This window comes from Camelina sativa, chromosome 11, assembly GCF_030686135.1.
Source record: "Camelina sativa cultivar CO46 ecotype springtype chromosome 11, ASM3068613v1".
Lineage (NCBI taxonomy): Eukaryota > Viridiplantae > Streptophyta > Magnoliopsida > Brassicales > Brassicaceae > Camelina > Camelina sativa.
Genome location: NC_141890.1, coordinates 6,498,337 through 6,510,618, shown reverse-complemented (window position 1 = coordinate 6,510,618; position 12,282 = coordinate 6,498,337). Strand labels below are relative to the sequence as shown.

Genomic DNA, 12,282 nt, shown 5'->3' with positions numbered 1-12,282 from the left:
ATAAACTTTTATAAAAAAAAAGACAAAAGTGAAGGTTCTACCGAGAATTGAACTCGGGTTACTGGATTCAGAGTCCAATGTCCTAACCGCTAGACCATAGAACCATTTGACAATACTTCCGATAAAACTTGATATATAGCGAACACATAACGTGGCGTTGCCGTAAAAGTAAGGTTCCGTTTGTGAAAGGACATCGGTTACTCTAAATGGCTATAGCCTATTGGTTGGCTTAAATACAATTTTTTTCCTTTTTGAAGAAAAAAGAAATAGGCAGATAGTGTGATTACAACCGTCAGATTCAAATTCGAATTAAAGGGAGCCTTACCATCTCAACGGCTCAGATTTGATCTCTCATCTTCTTCTCTTTCTCTCTCTATCTCTCTCAGTTTCAGAGAGATCAAAGAGGCCAACGAAAAAAACAAAATCATAGCTTTTGCAGAAACGGTGACGAGAGAGAGAGAAAGAGAGAGGGTTATAGAGTCAGGGGCTATTTGAGATTGCCCTTGAAATTTTCTTCTTTCATCTTCTTTCCCTTTTTTGTTCTCTCTTTCTCGTTTTGTTTTTCCAGATTTGTCTTACGAATCCATTCTCAAAGATACCCAAAAGTGGTAGGGAAGCAAAGTACTGTTCTTTCTCTTTTTTTGATAAAATCGGCGGTGAAAGAAAGGAATTTTTTTTTTTCATTTCCCGAGATTCTTGAAAATTGAGGAAGAGGAAGAAGAAGAAGAAGAGGAATAGACCTAATTTGGTTTTCAAAATTTAGGGCTTTTTTGATTTTGTGGGGTAATGGAGACAGAGAGTATGGAGTGCGTTTCGTCTAACGGGAATGAGATCCATCAGAACGGTAATGGTCACCAAAGTTATCAGTTTTCTTCGACCAAGACTCACGCCGCCGCTGCCGCCGTTGTTACCAATATTGTTGGTCCGACTGCTACTGCTCCGGCTACTAGCGTCTATGAGCTTCTTGAGTGCCCTGTCTGTACCTATTCTATGTACCCTCCTATCCATCAGGTTAATTTACTTTTACTCTTTTTGGTTGTTTCTTGGTTTCTGCATCGGATACTGACTTTTGCTTCACAATTGATTCCTGTTTTGAGTGTTGTTGCTCTCTTCATGTGGCTTGTGTACCTCTGCTTTGGAGCTTATGAAATGATTTAGCTTTTTATGTGTTCTATGTTTTGTTAATTTGAATACACTTGTGTATTAGCATTTTGGAATCCACAGCATTAATGTAGCTTGTATCCTGTTGAGCTAAATTGGAAGTTCTTGATCTAGAAGTATGTCTCTTTCTTGTTCTTGTTGTTGTTGCAGTGTCATAATGGACACACGTTGTGCTCGACTTGTAAAGTGAGGGTGCATAACCGGTGTCCAACTTGTAGACAAGAACTTGGAGATATTAGATGTTTAGCTCTTGAGAAAGTTGCTGAGTCGCTTGAGCTGCCTTGCAAGTATTACAATCTTGGATGCCCTGAGATATTCCCTTACTACAGCAAGCTGAAGCACGAGTCTCTCTGTAACTTCAGACCTTACAGTTGTCCTTATGCTGGTTCAGAGTGTGGTATCGTTGGGGATATCCCTTTTCTTGTTGCTCATCTCAGGGATGATCACAAAGTTGACATGCACGCTGGTTCCACTTTTAACCATCGCTACGTCAAATCCAATCCGCGTGAAGTGGAGAACGCTACTTGGATGCTAACCGTGAGCATATCCTTCTTTGTCTACGAAAACATGGCTCTCTTCAGTGTTTATGGCATCAAAACTGACAAGTTTCTTCTTTTTGTTTCTTATCTGGGTTCAGGTATTCCATTGCTTTGGGCAATACTTTTGCCTCCATTTTGAAGCGTTCCAGCTCGGGATGGGTCCGGTATACATGGCATTCTTGAGATTCATGGGGGACGAGGAAGATGCACGGAGCTACAGCTACAGTTTAGAAGTGGGAGGAAGTGGGAGGAAGCTGACATGGGAAGGAACCCCAAGAAGCATCAGAGACAGCCACAGGAAAGTAAGAGACAGCAACGACGGTCTCATCATCCAAAGGAACATGGCTCTCTTCTTCTCCGGGGGGGACAGGAAAGAGCTTAAACTTAGAGTTACTGGTAAAATCTGGAAAGAACAGCACAGTCCAGATTCTGGCATTTGCATGCCAAACCTATCTTCTTCCTGATCAATTCATTCTTCTTTTCTTTGTCGTTTTGTTCTCTCTCTTTGAGAAGGAATGTTGTATGATGATGATGATTGGTTTGCACTCAGTCTTCTTTGTTTGTATCTATAACAGTTCATGAATGAATGTTTGATCTTATAGCCTTATTTTCAAATGCTCAACTCTTTAAACTCACTACATACATGGAGATCTAAGATATGATCAAGCAAAAATAAAACGATTATGAGGAATATACGTGTGTAGGAGGAACTAAGGGAACCTTAGAAATTTTCCAAACGCAAGTTAAATGAGTATTTGCAAAGTGGAGGTGCGGGGAATCGAACCCCGTATGAGCTACACCCCCAGTTTGATATTTGTCAGTCTGTTAACATTCAAATTTACTAAATTTGTTTGACACTGATATTAACAAAATACATGATCCAAATGAATATATCGAGACACGAGACCAATGCTGTTTACAAGTTGAAGGAATCATTAGGAGGGTTGTTGTTTGATGTAGGCATTGCATTTTTCTAAAAATCTATCAATTTTTTTAAAAAAAACAAAAATTAAATTGAAATTCACATTGCTATCAAATTAATAATTATTAAAGATAAAGGTAAATTAATAGCTATTCAAATTATATAAAAAGTTTTAAAGATTTCCAATCATGTTAAGATTTTTCTTAACAAGATTTCAACAAATCTTTTAAGAAGATATTTTTTAGCAAATCTAAGCTTTTCTTTTTTTCTACAAACAAACAAATCTTGGGCTTTTAAATGTCTTTAATTGTTTTAATCTATTGTTAGAGAATTGCTATTATACAAATAGATTATTAACTTAAATGATAAATAGGAAAAAATAAACAGAAATCAGGAAAATTTTAGTAATTTGAGGAAAAGGAAAATTAAAAGAAATTTAGAATTCGAGAGGGAATTGAAGAGACTGTATCTTCTAGAACTTTCCATTTAACCCTATTTTGGTTTTCTCTATAAATACATTCATAAGCTCTTCTCCATTGACGACACAAGAATCTCAATTCTACTGCTCTTGATTTTCAATTTCTACTACTTACAGCAAAACCCTATAGCTTAAGAAATCAACCCAATGGCGATTATCTCTGAGATGGAGGAGGCGAGACCCTCGATGGTACCGTTTAGTGCAAGCTTTGATCCTTCAAACCCATTAGGGTTTTTGGAGAAAGCTCTCGACTTTATTGGGAAAGAGAGCAACTTTCTCAAGAAAGACACGGCTGAGAAGGAGATCGCTTCTGCTGTTAGGGCCGCGAAAGATAGGTTGAGGGAAGCGGAGAAGAAGAAGCTGGAGAAGGTGACTGTGAAGCCCATGGAGGTTGAGAAGCCAAAGAAGGAGAGCTTGAAGCCAACGGAACCCATGGAGGTTGAGAAGCCCAAGAAGGAAAGCTTGGCTCTTTCGGAGCCAATGGAGGTTGAGAAGCCGAAGGAGGAGAAAAAAGAATCGGCTACCATTGGTAAGTCCTTCGAGTTCTGCTTTCTTGAATGTGGTAATTGATTGTTTGCCTCTGGTGATTAGTTTGGTTTAGGGTTATGATTGGGATTAAGTATTGTTTACTCAGCTGCCTTGGATTAATCTTTGGTTCTGTTTTTTTGTGTTTGGTTGAATTTGCTATGATGAATTAGGATTGTTGAATGAATTAGTTTTGATTTGACACTTAGTTTCAACATCACAACCTGATTCGTTGATCTTGTAGAGTCTAGGATGTTGGATAAAGTTTAGATTTTTACAAGTTTAGTCTCTGTTTTTGCAAAACTAACTTCATATGTTCCCCCGTTTTGGTTTTGGTGCAGTTCCTAACAAAGGCAATGGGCTTGATTTTGAGAAATACTCATGGGGACAGAATCTACAAAGAGGTCACAATTAACGTTCCAGTTCCAGCAGGCACTAAGTCATGGTCTGTTACCTGTGAAATCAAGAAGAACCGTATCAAAATTGGTCTCAAAGGGCAAGAACTAATCATTGATGGAGAGTTCTTTCATCCTGTCAAGCCTGATGACTGCTTCTGGAACATCGAGGATCAAAAGATGATAGCGGTGCTCTTGACAAAGCAAGACCAGATGGAGTGGTGGAAGTATTGTGTGAAAGGTGAACCTGAGATTGACACTCAGAAAGTTGAACCAGAGAGCAGCAAATTGGGTGATCTTGACCCTGAAACTCGTGCAACCGTTGAGAAGATGATGGTAAGCTAATCGGTTTCTTTTTCTTATTGACCAGTTCTTTGTGTTTGATTTTAATATTGCAAGATTGACTCAGAGATTCTCTTTTTTTTTTTTTGTTGTAACAGTTTGATCAAAGGCAAAAGCAGATGGGACTCCCAACGAGTGATGAGATGGAGAAGCAAGATATGCTCAAGAAGTTCATGGCTCAGAATCCTGGGATGGACTTCTCTAATGCAAAGTTTAACTGATCGCGTCTTTCAACTCTTCTTTTCTTAAGCCAGCTTTGTATTCTAGCCTATATCTCGTTATGGCTTCAAGATATATGAAATCTCCCCCTTTTGCTTATTTCAAGACAGTTGTTGTTGATTCGTTAAATATACATTCTTGAGACTTGATCTGGTTTTTGCTTAATGTCATGATGTTTTCATTTTAAGTTAACAACTTAAATCTAGAATTCTTCTCTCTGGAGAAAATTGAACGCATGGTTTTGCTCTCCTTTTTCACTCATATAGGCATATCTAATAAATTGTTACATTAAACAAAATCATAATTTATAATTGGTTAAATGTACATGTCTAAGTGAAATCGACCACTATGCGCATTACTTCCATAGTTTCTATGAGAGCAAAAAGTTGATTCACGACGGTAGAATCTCCGGTGAGGTGTATCTGGTGGGTGGAATATTCTTGTTGTGGTACGGACTTGGTTGTTTTTAGTGTGAGTTAGATTTGATGAACACTGGTCACACGTGGTCCTTGTCCCCATAGACATATAATTCTCAATGATATAAAAGAGACATCACAGTAGACCCACATTTTCTTCTTTATGCATAATTATAATTTTTATACCAGATTGTAATCTAACTTTAGTTCTTTGATGTGTTATTCTTTAGTTAGTTGTATCCATCGATCTACAACAATATCCTTACAAATTATTGCTGCAGTGGTGGTAATATCAAAAACGTGGTGGTAAACTTTTCTGAACATTGAAGTTACATTTTACATTGAAGCTACTATATATATTAAACCATTGAAGTTACATTTTACAGATGTTTTTCTATTGCCATTAATTTTATACCATTATAAAACTGCTAAATTCAAGTATTTTCGTAAGTCCATCCATGAGAAGAGTGTTCGAGCTAAGCTTGGAAGCAACCCGGCCAATTAGTTTCGTGCGCGTGTACACATGTAGTAGGACACCCTCTCTGATTGGCGCGCCGCCATGAGCATTGGCAAATTAAAGAACAAGATATCCAATCAAAGGAGGTATCACAAAAGCCAAAAGGTTCCACATATAAGATATATTTATGTAAAGGATATATTAGTAAATAGTAGGTACCTAAAACCCTAATTTATTGTGTATATATTGTACTTCTCATCTTGAATAATATTATCAAGCTTCCTATTTTACATGGTATCAAACAGCTCGACGTCAATAATGCTTTCCTCCATGGAACGCTTCAGGAAGAAGTTTATATCTCACAACCTCCCGGGTTTGTCGACAAGGACCGTCCTCACTATGTGTGTCGTTTAAACAAAGCGTTATATGGTCTGAAGCAAGCGTCGCGCGCATGGTATCAAGAACTCAAGACGTATCTGTTGCGACTGGGCTTTTACAATTCTCTGGCTGACACATCGGTGTTTGTTTATCGTTCTGGTCGGGACGTGGTTTACACGTTGGTCTATGTTGACGACATTATCGTCACCGGTAGCACCAATCGTCTCATTGCCGGTTTCATTGACGCATTGGCTGAGCGTTTTTCTTTAAAAGAACCGACCGACTTGTACTATTTTCTTGGCATCGAAGCAACTCACACTAGCAAGGGACTTCATCTTATGCAGCGAACGTACATTATTGATCTCTTAACAAAGACTAATATGCTGAATGCTAAACCTGTGTCCACACCAATGGCTCCGGAACCATCACTTACGCTTCACACCGGCCAACCTCATGACAACCCGACGGAGTATCGCATTGTTTTAGGGAGTTTGCAGTACTTGGCATTCACCCATCCTGATATTGCGTTTGCCGTGAACCGCCTAGCACAGTTCATGCATTCACCTACGGACATACATTGGCAGGCGGCTAAACGGATTCTCCGATATCTCGCCGGTACTGTCTCACATGGTATCCTCTTGAGACCCTCGACACCAATTACACTTCACGCTTTCTCGGACTCCGACTAGGGTGGTGATCGCGAGGACCTCATCTCCACAAATGCATATGTTATTTACATTGGTACCACTCCGATCTCATGGTCCTCCAAGAAACAGAAGAGGGTTGCTCGCTCTGCTATAGAAGCTGAGTATAGAGCTGTCGCAAATGCAACTGCCGAACTCATCTGGATATGCTCTCTTCTAACTGAACTTGGTGTCACTTTACCTGTTGCTCCGATTGTGTATTGTGATAACGTTGGTGCGACCTACCTTTGTGCTAATCCAGTTTTCCACTCACGCATGAAGCATATTGCTATTGATTATCATTTCATCCGGGAAAGAGTAATCTGGTGCTCTCCGCGTCACTCATGTTTCGACGGATGATCAGTTAGCCGATGCCCTCACCAAACCTCTTCCGCGCCCAAAGTTTCTTACAATGGTCAACAAGATTGGAGTGACTCCAGCCCCTCCATCTTGAGAGGGTGTATAAGATATATTTATGTAAAGGATATATTAGTAAATAGTAGGTACCTAAAACCCTAATGTATTGTGTATATATTGTACTTCTCGTTTTGAATAATATTATGAAGCTTCCTATTCTACACCACAATCTATAGTTACACTTTAAATGTATAGCCAAATTTGATAGGAAAGGTCAATGTTGTGTTGGAGAAAAAAAACAATGCATTCATGACCAAACATATTGGGGGCTCAGACTATAGAAAGCCACATATAAAACAAACAAACACAAGTCCACTTGCGCAACAATAACAATTGTGTTTTAAATGCAAACACACACTTAGAAATAAAATATAGCCGAAATGAAATATTCGGTACCTTAAATCAAAGGGATGTCCATTTTATTTTTCTGTGTGAGAAAATAAAATGGTAATCAAATTTGGACCACCCATGGATTTACGTCAATTCTCATTTCCAAATTCATGTAACAACACTAAACAATTGTTGGTCCCCAACCTTTGTGTTAATATTTCACGTGTTACAAGTAGTAAACTATATGAGTGAATCCAAAACAAAAATGATGAGACGAGAACATGAACTCATATATATGATCTCATAAACACAAACCAATCATATATGAAATCGAATCAAACAAGAACACAAGAAAACATAATTTGATAAATTGAAGAGTAAACTATAGAATAAACAAGATGAATGTGCACAAAAGAATTTTACGGGAGTTTTGATCTAAATGAGTTTACGTCTTCGCCATCTCGTCCTCTATAAATCTATCAATGTTTCAGAGAGAATATATCCATCGTCGTCCTCACACTTATAACGACGATGCACACATTCATACATACCTTAACCAGTTGACCGAACTTAAACCCATGGTCCAACCTTGTTCACCATTGTGAGACACTGATGAGACCAAACTGACAAGCTTGAATTTATACTTCATAAGAAATATATGGAACTTATAACTATTGAACAAGGTTAAGAGTTTTTGAAAATTGTAAGGAGAAGAAAAGCATAAGAAAAAACGTGTTTTGAACGTTAAGTTAGATAGAGTAATCTAGTGTACAACTTAAAGACTAGTTAATTCACCAAAAACAAATTATACTTTCCGTACGGAACCCATTTCTGAAAATTTTCACATGTCAGTTTTGTCATATATATATATATCCTCAAAACTCATATTTAATTCTTGAAAAAAAAAAGAAAAAAAAAAGGACATCACGGGACCTCACTTCTTGGTCATTAAGGCTTATAAAGCAGATCAGAGAATTGATTGATTATACGAATTTGGTTACAAAGTACAACCAGAATGTATTCTATGAACGAATTAATTGTTTCCATTATTTAAAGATTCATCATACATCTATCATCATCAGTCAGAGAGACTCAGAAGTTATTAATCTCGAGATTTATTGGTGTGAAAGAAAATATCATTATAGAGAGTCACGACCCAACACTAAAACATGTGCTTGCTTGCCTCTGTGTGTCTACACTCTACAGTCAGTCATCTACTATACTACTTGCTTAATGCTAGTACTACTATTTTGTGTAGTTCCAACTGATTATTTAAACAAAAGCAAAACTGTTTTGTCATCTAATCCCAACAAATTTTGTTCTTATATACTGATTAACCACTGCTTGTTACAACAAACTTTTACAACTTGAAAGGAACGTTACATATGAAATAACTGTTATGATTCATGAACCCTTTTTATACTTACGATGTGTCCTTTAAATATATTTTTGTACATGAAAATAACTGGTCATACATATTTTATAGTATGTAGTATCATCCTTCTAATTCAATTTTCACTAAAACTTTAGATTGGAGTCCAACAGACGGAGTTACCGATTCCAGATTTTAAAGATATAAAACAGAAAAGTTAAAAAAGTTGTGCATAGCCTAAGAAATATCTATATTGAAATAGTTGGGGGTTACATTTTTGTATATTCTTTATTGAATTTAATTTTGTTTTTTTTTTGCCTCTTTCATGCTAAACATTTATTTCTATACCAAAATATTTTAAAGAAAGTAAAAATCTATAAATGGGATTCAGTGCACCAATAATTTTTTGCTTCACACATAAAAATTTCTTATCAGCCCTCTCAACATCACACAATAGGGGCAGCCAAGAGGAGGAGGGGCCAAAGTACAGAACTTTTCCCTCAGGGTATGCTCCAAATTCCCAACTTGGCCTCTCTTTTTCATTCTTTTGGGTTTTTGTGTTCACTCTCCTCTGCTTAATGCTCATTTCTACTTCCAGGTAACAAAAATCTTCTAATCATCAAAGAGCAAAGAGAGGAGTATAAAGAAACGAAGAAATGTATGCTGAAACTGGGTTAGCTTTCCGATTCATGCAAAGTTCTTCTCCTGAGATTCACCAGTTTGATGACCTCTTCAAACCCTACAAGTTCTCTGATGAAATGGTTTGTCTTTTTTCTTTTTTTTTTTTAATTTGGTTTGACTTCAGTTCCTTACTTTTTGCCAGTGCATTTGATTTTGAAATTGAACTTCTGGTTTTTGGGTTTCTTGTCTCTGTTGTGCTTGATCTTTGATGAAATTGAGTTAAAGTTTCTTCCTTTGGTTTGTTAATGAAGATAATTTGGAGTGTGATTTAGATGGAAAACACTGATTAGTTGGTAAAGTTTTGTTCTTTTAAGTTTTTGTGGTAACTTTGATGCTTTTGGCTGAGCTCACATCTGTTTTGGCTTCTAAAAATTGAGTCTTTCTGGGCAGAGTAAAAGACGGAATCTTCTTCTGCTGATGCTTGATAGAACCAACGAAAAACTCAAACTTTATTTTTGGTTTTGAGAAAAAGGAAACTTAAAGACGACCTTTTTCATGGGGTTTGAGATATTGGGGATCACACTGTTCTCTTTATACAAAGCTGGACTTGGAACTATATAAGCTTACCTTACACGATTGACAGCAAAATTGTGTGTGTTTTCAACCCATCAGATTCCGTGTTGTTTTGAGACTTTTGTTTTGTTTTTGTCTTTTACATGTTCTGATGTCGATTCATTGCCTCATTTTCTTACAATCAAACTCCTCTACGGCTGTAACGAAGAAGAAAGATTCCCTTTCCTCTTACCCTTTTTAAACGATTACAACTTTATAGAGATATGTATGTGTTTGTGTATAAAACCAAAGAAAACTCACTGTTTTCTAGTCTAGTTTGGAGTTGTGATCTTGTAGTTTGTGGTTTTGGTTCTCTCTTGTTCTGTTTTGCTCATTCTTCTTCTTATAATTGTTGTGAAGCAGAACAATCTTGTTGAGGCATGTGAGTATGATTTTGGAGAAGAGAGTGACCTATTCAAAGCCCCTGAGCCGATCATTGAAGAACCAATGCTAGTTGTTGATCCTCTCTCTCAAGAGCTTGTTGAACTCAGTGATCTCGGGTCGTTGCAGAGTGACCAGCAGCTTATAGACAAGGCTTTCTACGATTGTGAGCAGGACCTTCTGGTGAAATCAGCTATGGAGTCTCCACTGTCCGAGGTGTTAGACATCAAGAACATCTCTTTAGTGGCAAAAATGGACAATGTTTTGAACAGTAGTAGTAGCGTAGTCGTCTCTGATGTGGTAATTCCAAAGAGCGTGAGCTCTGGGAACCTGAGCTCAACAGATGTGGCACATCACGAGGATGCAGTGATTCAGAGCTTCCCTCATTTCCCTCCAGGTGATTATGGGATGAGAAGAGCCTATAGCGATAGCGATATTCAGGTTTGAAATTAGTAACACTACTCTTTTTGAACAGTTATTTCAAATTATATACTACTGTCTGCAAGTAATTGGGATGTGCTCTTTCTTATCGAATCATCGTTATTTTGGAGAAAGTTGTGACCTTTTGCATAGATTATGATGGTGGCAAAAGATCTCCTGTATATGTTCATCACTTGTGGATGTTTTGCTTTATTACAGACACTGGGTACTAAAACTGTGCGTCCTGTTCAGTCACAGTTGGATCGAATAATCATAAGTTGCACCTCTGAGGACCGCCGTGAGAAGCTTTCTCGATACAGGAACAAGAAAAGCAGGCGAAATTTCGGGCGTAAAATCAAGGTAAAGGCCTGAAACAATGCTTTTATGGTTTAGGAAATAATATACAAGCTCGATTCTATTTTGTTGGAAGCTGAGTTTTTGGTATGGTGGCAGTATGCTTGCAGGAAGGCTCTTGCAGACAGTCAACCAAGAATCCGAGGAAGGTTTGCAAAAACAGAGGAGATGCAGAAATGAGGATTAGTTAGGTCCTAAAGATGAGGGAGAAGAATAGTTTGATGCAGTGTTAAAAATATGAGCCCCACCCACCTCTCGTGTTTTGTATATATGGGTTTGCCTGAATAAGTTGAGGATTAGGAAAACAAGTTGTAGTAGTTTTATTCTTGTGATATGCTTAAGTATGTTTGATCTTGTGAATTTCACCGTCTCTAAATATAGAAGCTGTTTGACATTCCTCTCTAATGGTTTCACTGTATATATCATATTATATTCTTAGTTTCCCAACAGTTAGCCTTTTGACTTTTGATGAATGATTGTGAATGTACATTGGCATCACCTTTCGCAAATATGAAAAAAGTTGAGTATTCGACTCTTGGTAACTACTTGGTATAGTTCTTTCTATGTGGTACGACAACGTGGCTATATCTTGGATCTTTTCTCGGGCATTCGACTCTTGGGAATTCATTCTCACCCTACATGTTGTCTCTCTTTTTAAGGAGCTGATGATTCGTCATTAGTGCGAGTTAGGTTTTTAAAAACCCTTCGGAATCTTTGTATTCCAATGTGACAATTTGTCGTTTTGCGACCGGCAATTTGTTCTAAGACAGCTTCTCGCCATTTTATGTGGACTTATTGGCTTTGTGGTTCACCCTATCTATGAGGCTTTTATGCCCCTATATCTCCTTAGCTTTAGCTTATGTTATTGTACTTTTTGTTTGTATTCTTATTCCCATGTAAGTGTGTTGACCGGTGTAAAAACTCATTCTAGAGGGGAGTTCTTGTCACTAACTTAATGAAATGGGGTTTTTTTTCAACTTAATGAAATGGGGTTTGTTTGAAAAAGAAAAAAGTTGATTATTCAGCCATTGACACCTCTCAAATATGAAGTGACTAGGTTTTTGTAATTATAGTCCAATGCATATAATAAAACCAAGTGACCAGGTTTAAGCTACTTTATTAGTTTATTTATAATTAACAAACGAATAATAAAGTTATAATTTATATTAGAAGACGAAGCTGAAGTTAATCGCATAGTTAAGACGATATTTTGATCAATCAGAGAGTGAACCTTTTCAATAATCTTTGGTTTTTGCAACC

The 12,282-nt window shown here is 37.3% G+C and overlaps 2 protein-coding genes, 1 non-coding gene and 1 pseudogene across 8 annotated transcripts; 3 read left to right on the top strand and 1 right to left on the bottom strand.

Annotated features, from left to right (window-relative positions):
• Window positions 1–32: 32 nt before the first annotated feature.
• TRNAQ-CUG (transfer RNA glutamine (anticodon CUG)) lies at window positions 33–104 on the bottom strand. Its single transcript has one exon. It is a non-coding gene; the product is annotated as a tRNA-Gln (tRNA).
• A 164-nt stretch (window positions 105–268) lies between these two features.
• Window positions 269–2,315, top strand: LOC104717436 (E3 ubiquitin-protein ligase SINAT4). Its single transcript, XM_019232994.2, has 3 exons — window positions 269–1,011; window positions 1,312–1,698; window positions 1,799–2,315. The coding sequence occupies exons 1-3, from the start codon at window positions 787–789 to the stop codon at window positions 2,162–2,164; spliced, it is 978 nt and encodes a 325-aa protein (XP_019088539.1). The 5' UTR covers window positions 269–786; the 3' UTR covers window positions 2,165–2,315.
• An 836-nt stretch (window positions 2,316–3,151) lies between these two features.
• Window positions 3,152–4,746, top strand: LOC104722124 (protein BOBBER 2-like; annotated as a pseudogene). Its single transcript, XR_015571047.1, has 3 exons — window positions 3,152–3,629; window positions 3,967–4,356; window positions 4,461–4,746. The product of XR_015571047.1 is annotated as a protein BOBBER 2-like (transcript).
• Window positions 4,747–8,806: 4,060 nt separating this feature from the next.
• Window positions 8,807–11,416, top strand: LOC104722123 (uncharacterized). 5 transcript variants are annotated; one of them, XM_010440234.3, is made up of 5 exons: window positions 8,807–9,139; window positions 9,233–9,395; window positions 10,231–10,689; window positions 10,921–11,028; window positions 11,122–11,416. In XM_010440234.3, exons 2-5 carry the CDS (start codon window positions 9,291–9,293, stop codon window positions 11,200–11,202), a joined length of 753 nt encoding a protein of 250 aa, XP_010438536.1. In that variant the 5' UTR covers window positions 8,807–9,139; window positions 9,233–9,290; the 3' UTR covers window positions 11,203–11,416. The 5 variants fall into 5 exon arrangements, with proteins under 5 accessions (XP_010438536.1, XP_010438535.1, XP_010438537.1 ...); XM_010440233.3 differs by having other exon boundaries at window positions 10,888–11,028; XM_010440235.3 differs by lacking the exons at window positions 8,807–9,139; window positions 9,233–9,395 and adding an exon at window positions 9,706–9,905 and having other exon boundaries at window positions 10,888–11,028.
• The last annotated feature ends 866 nt before the right edge of the window (window positions 11,417–12,282 follow it).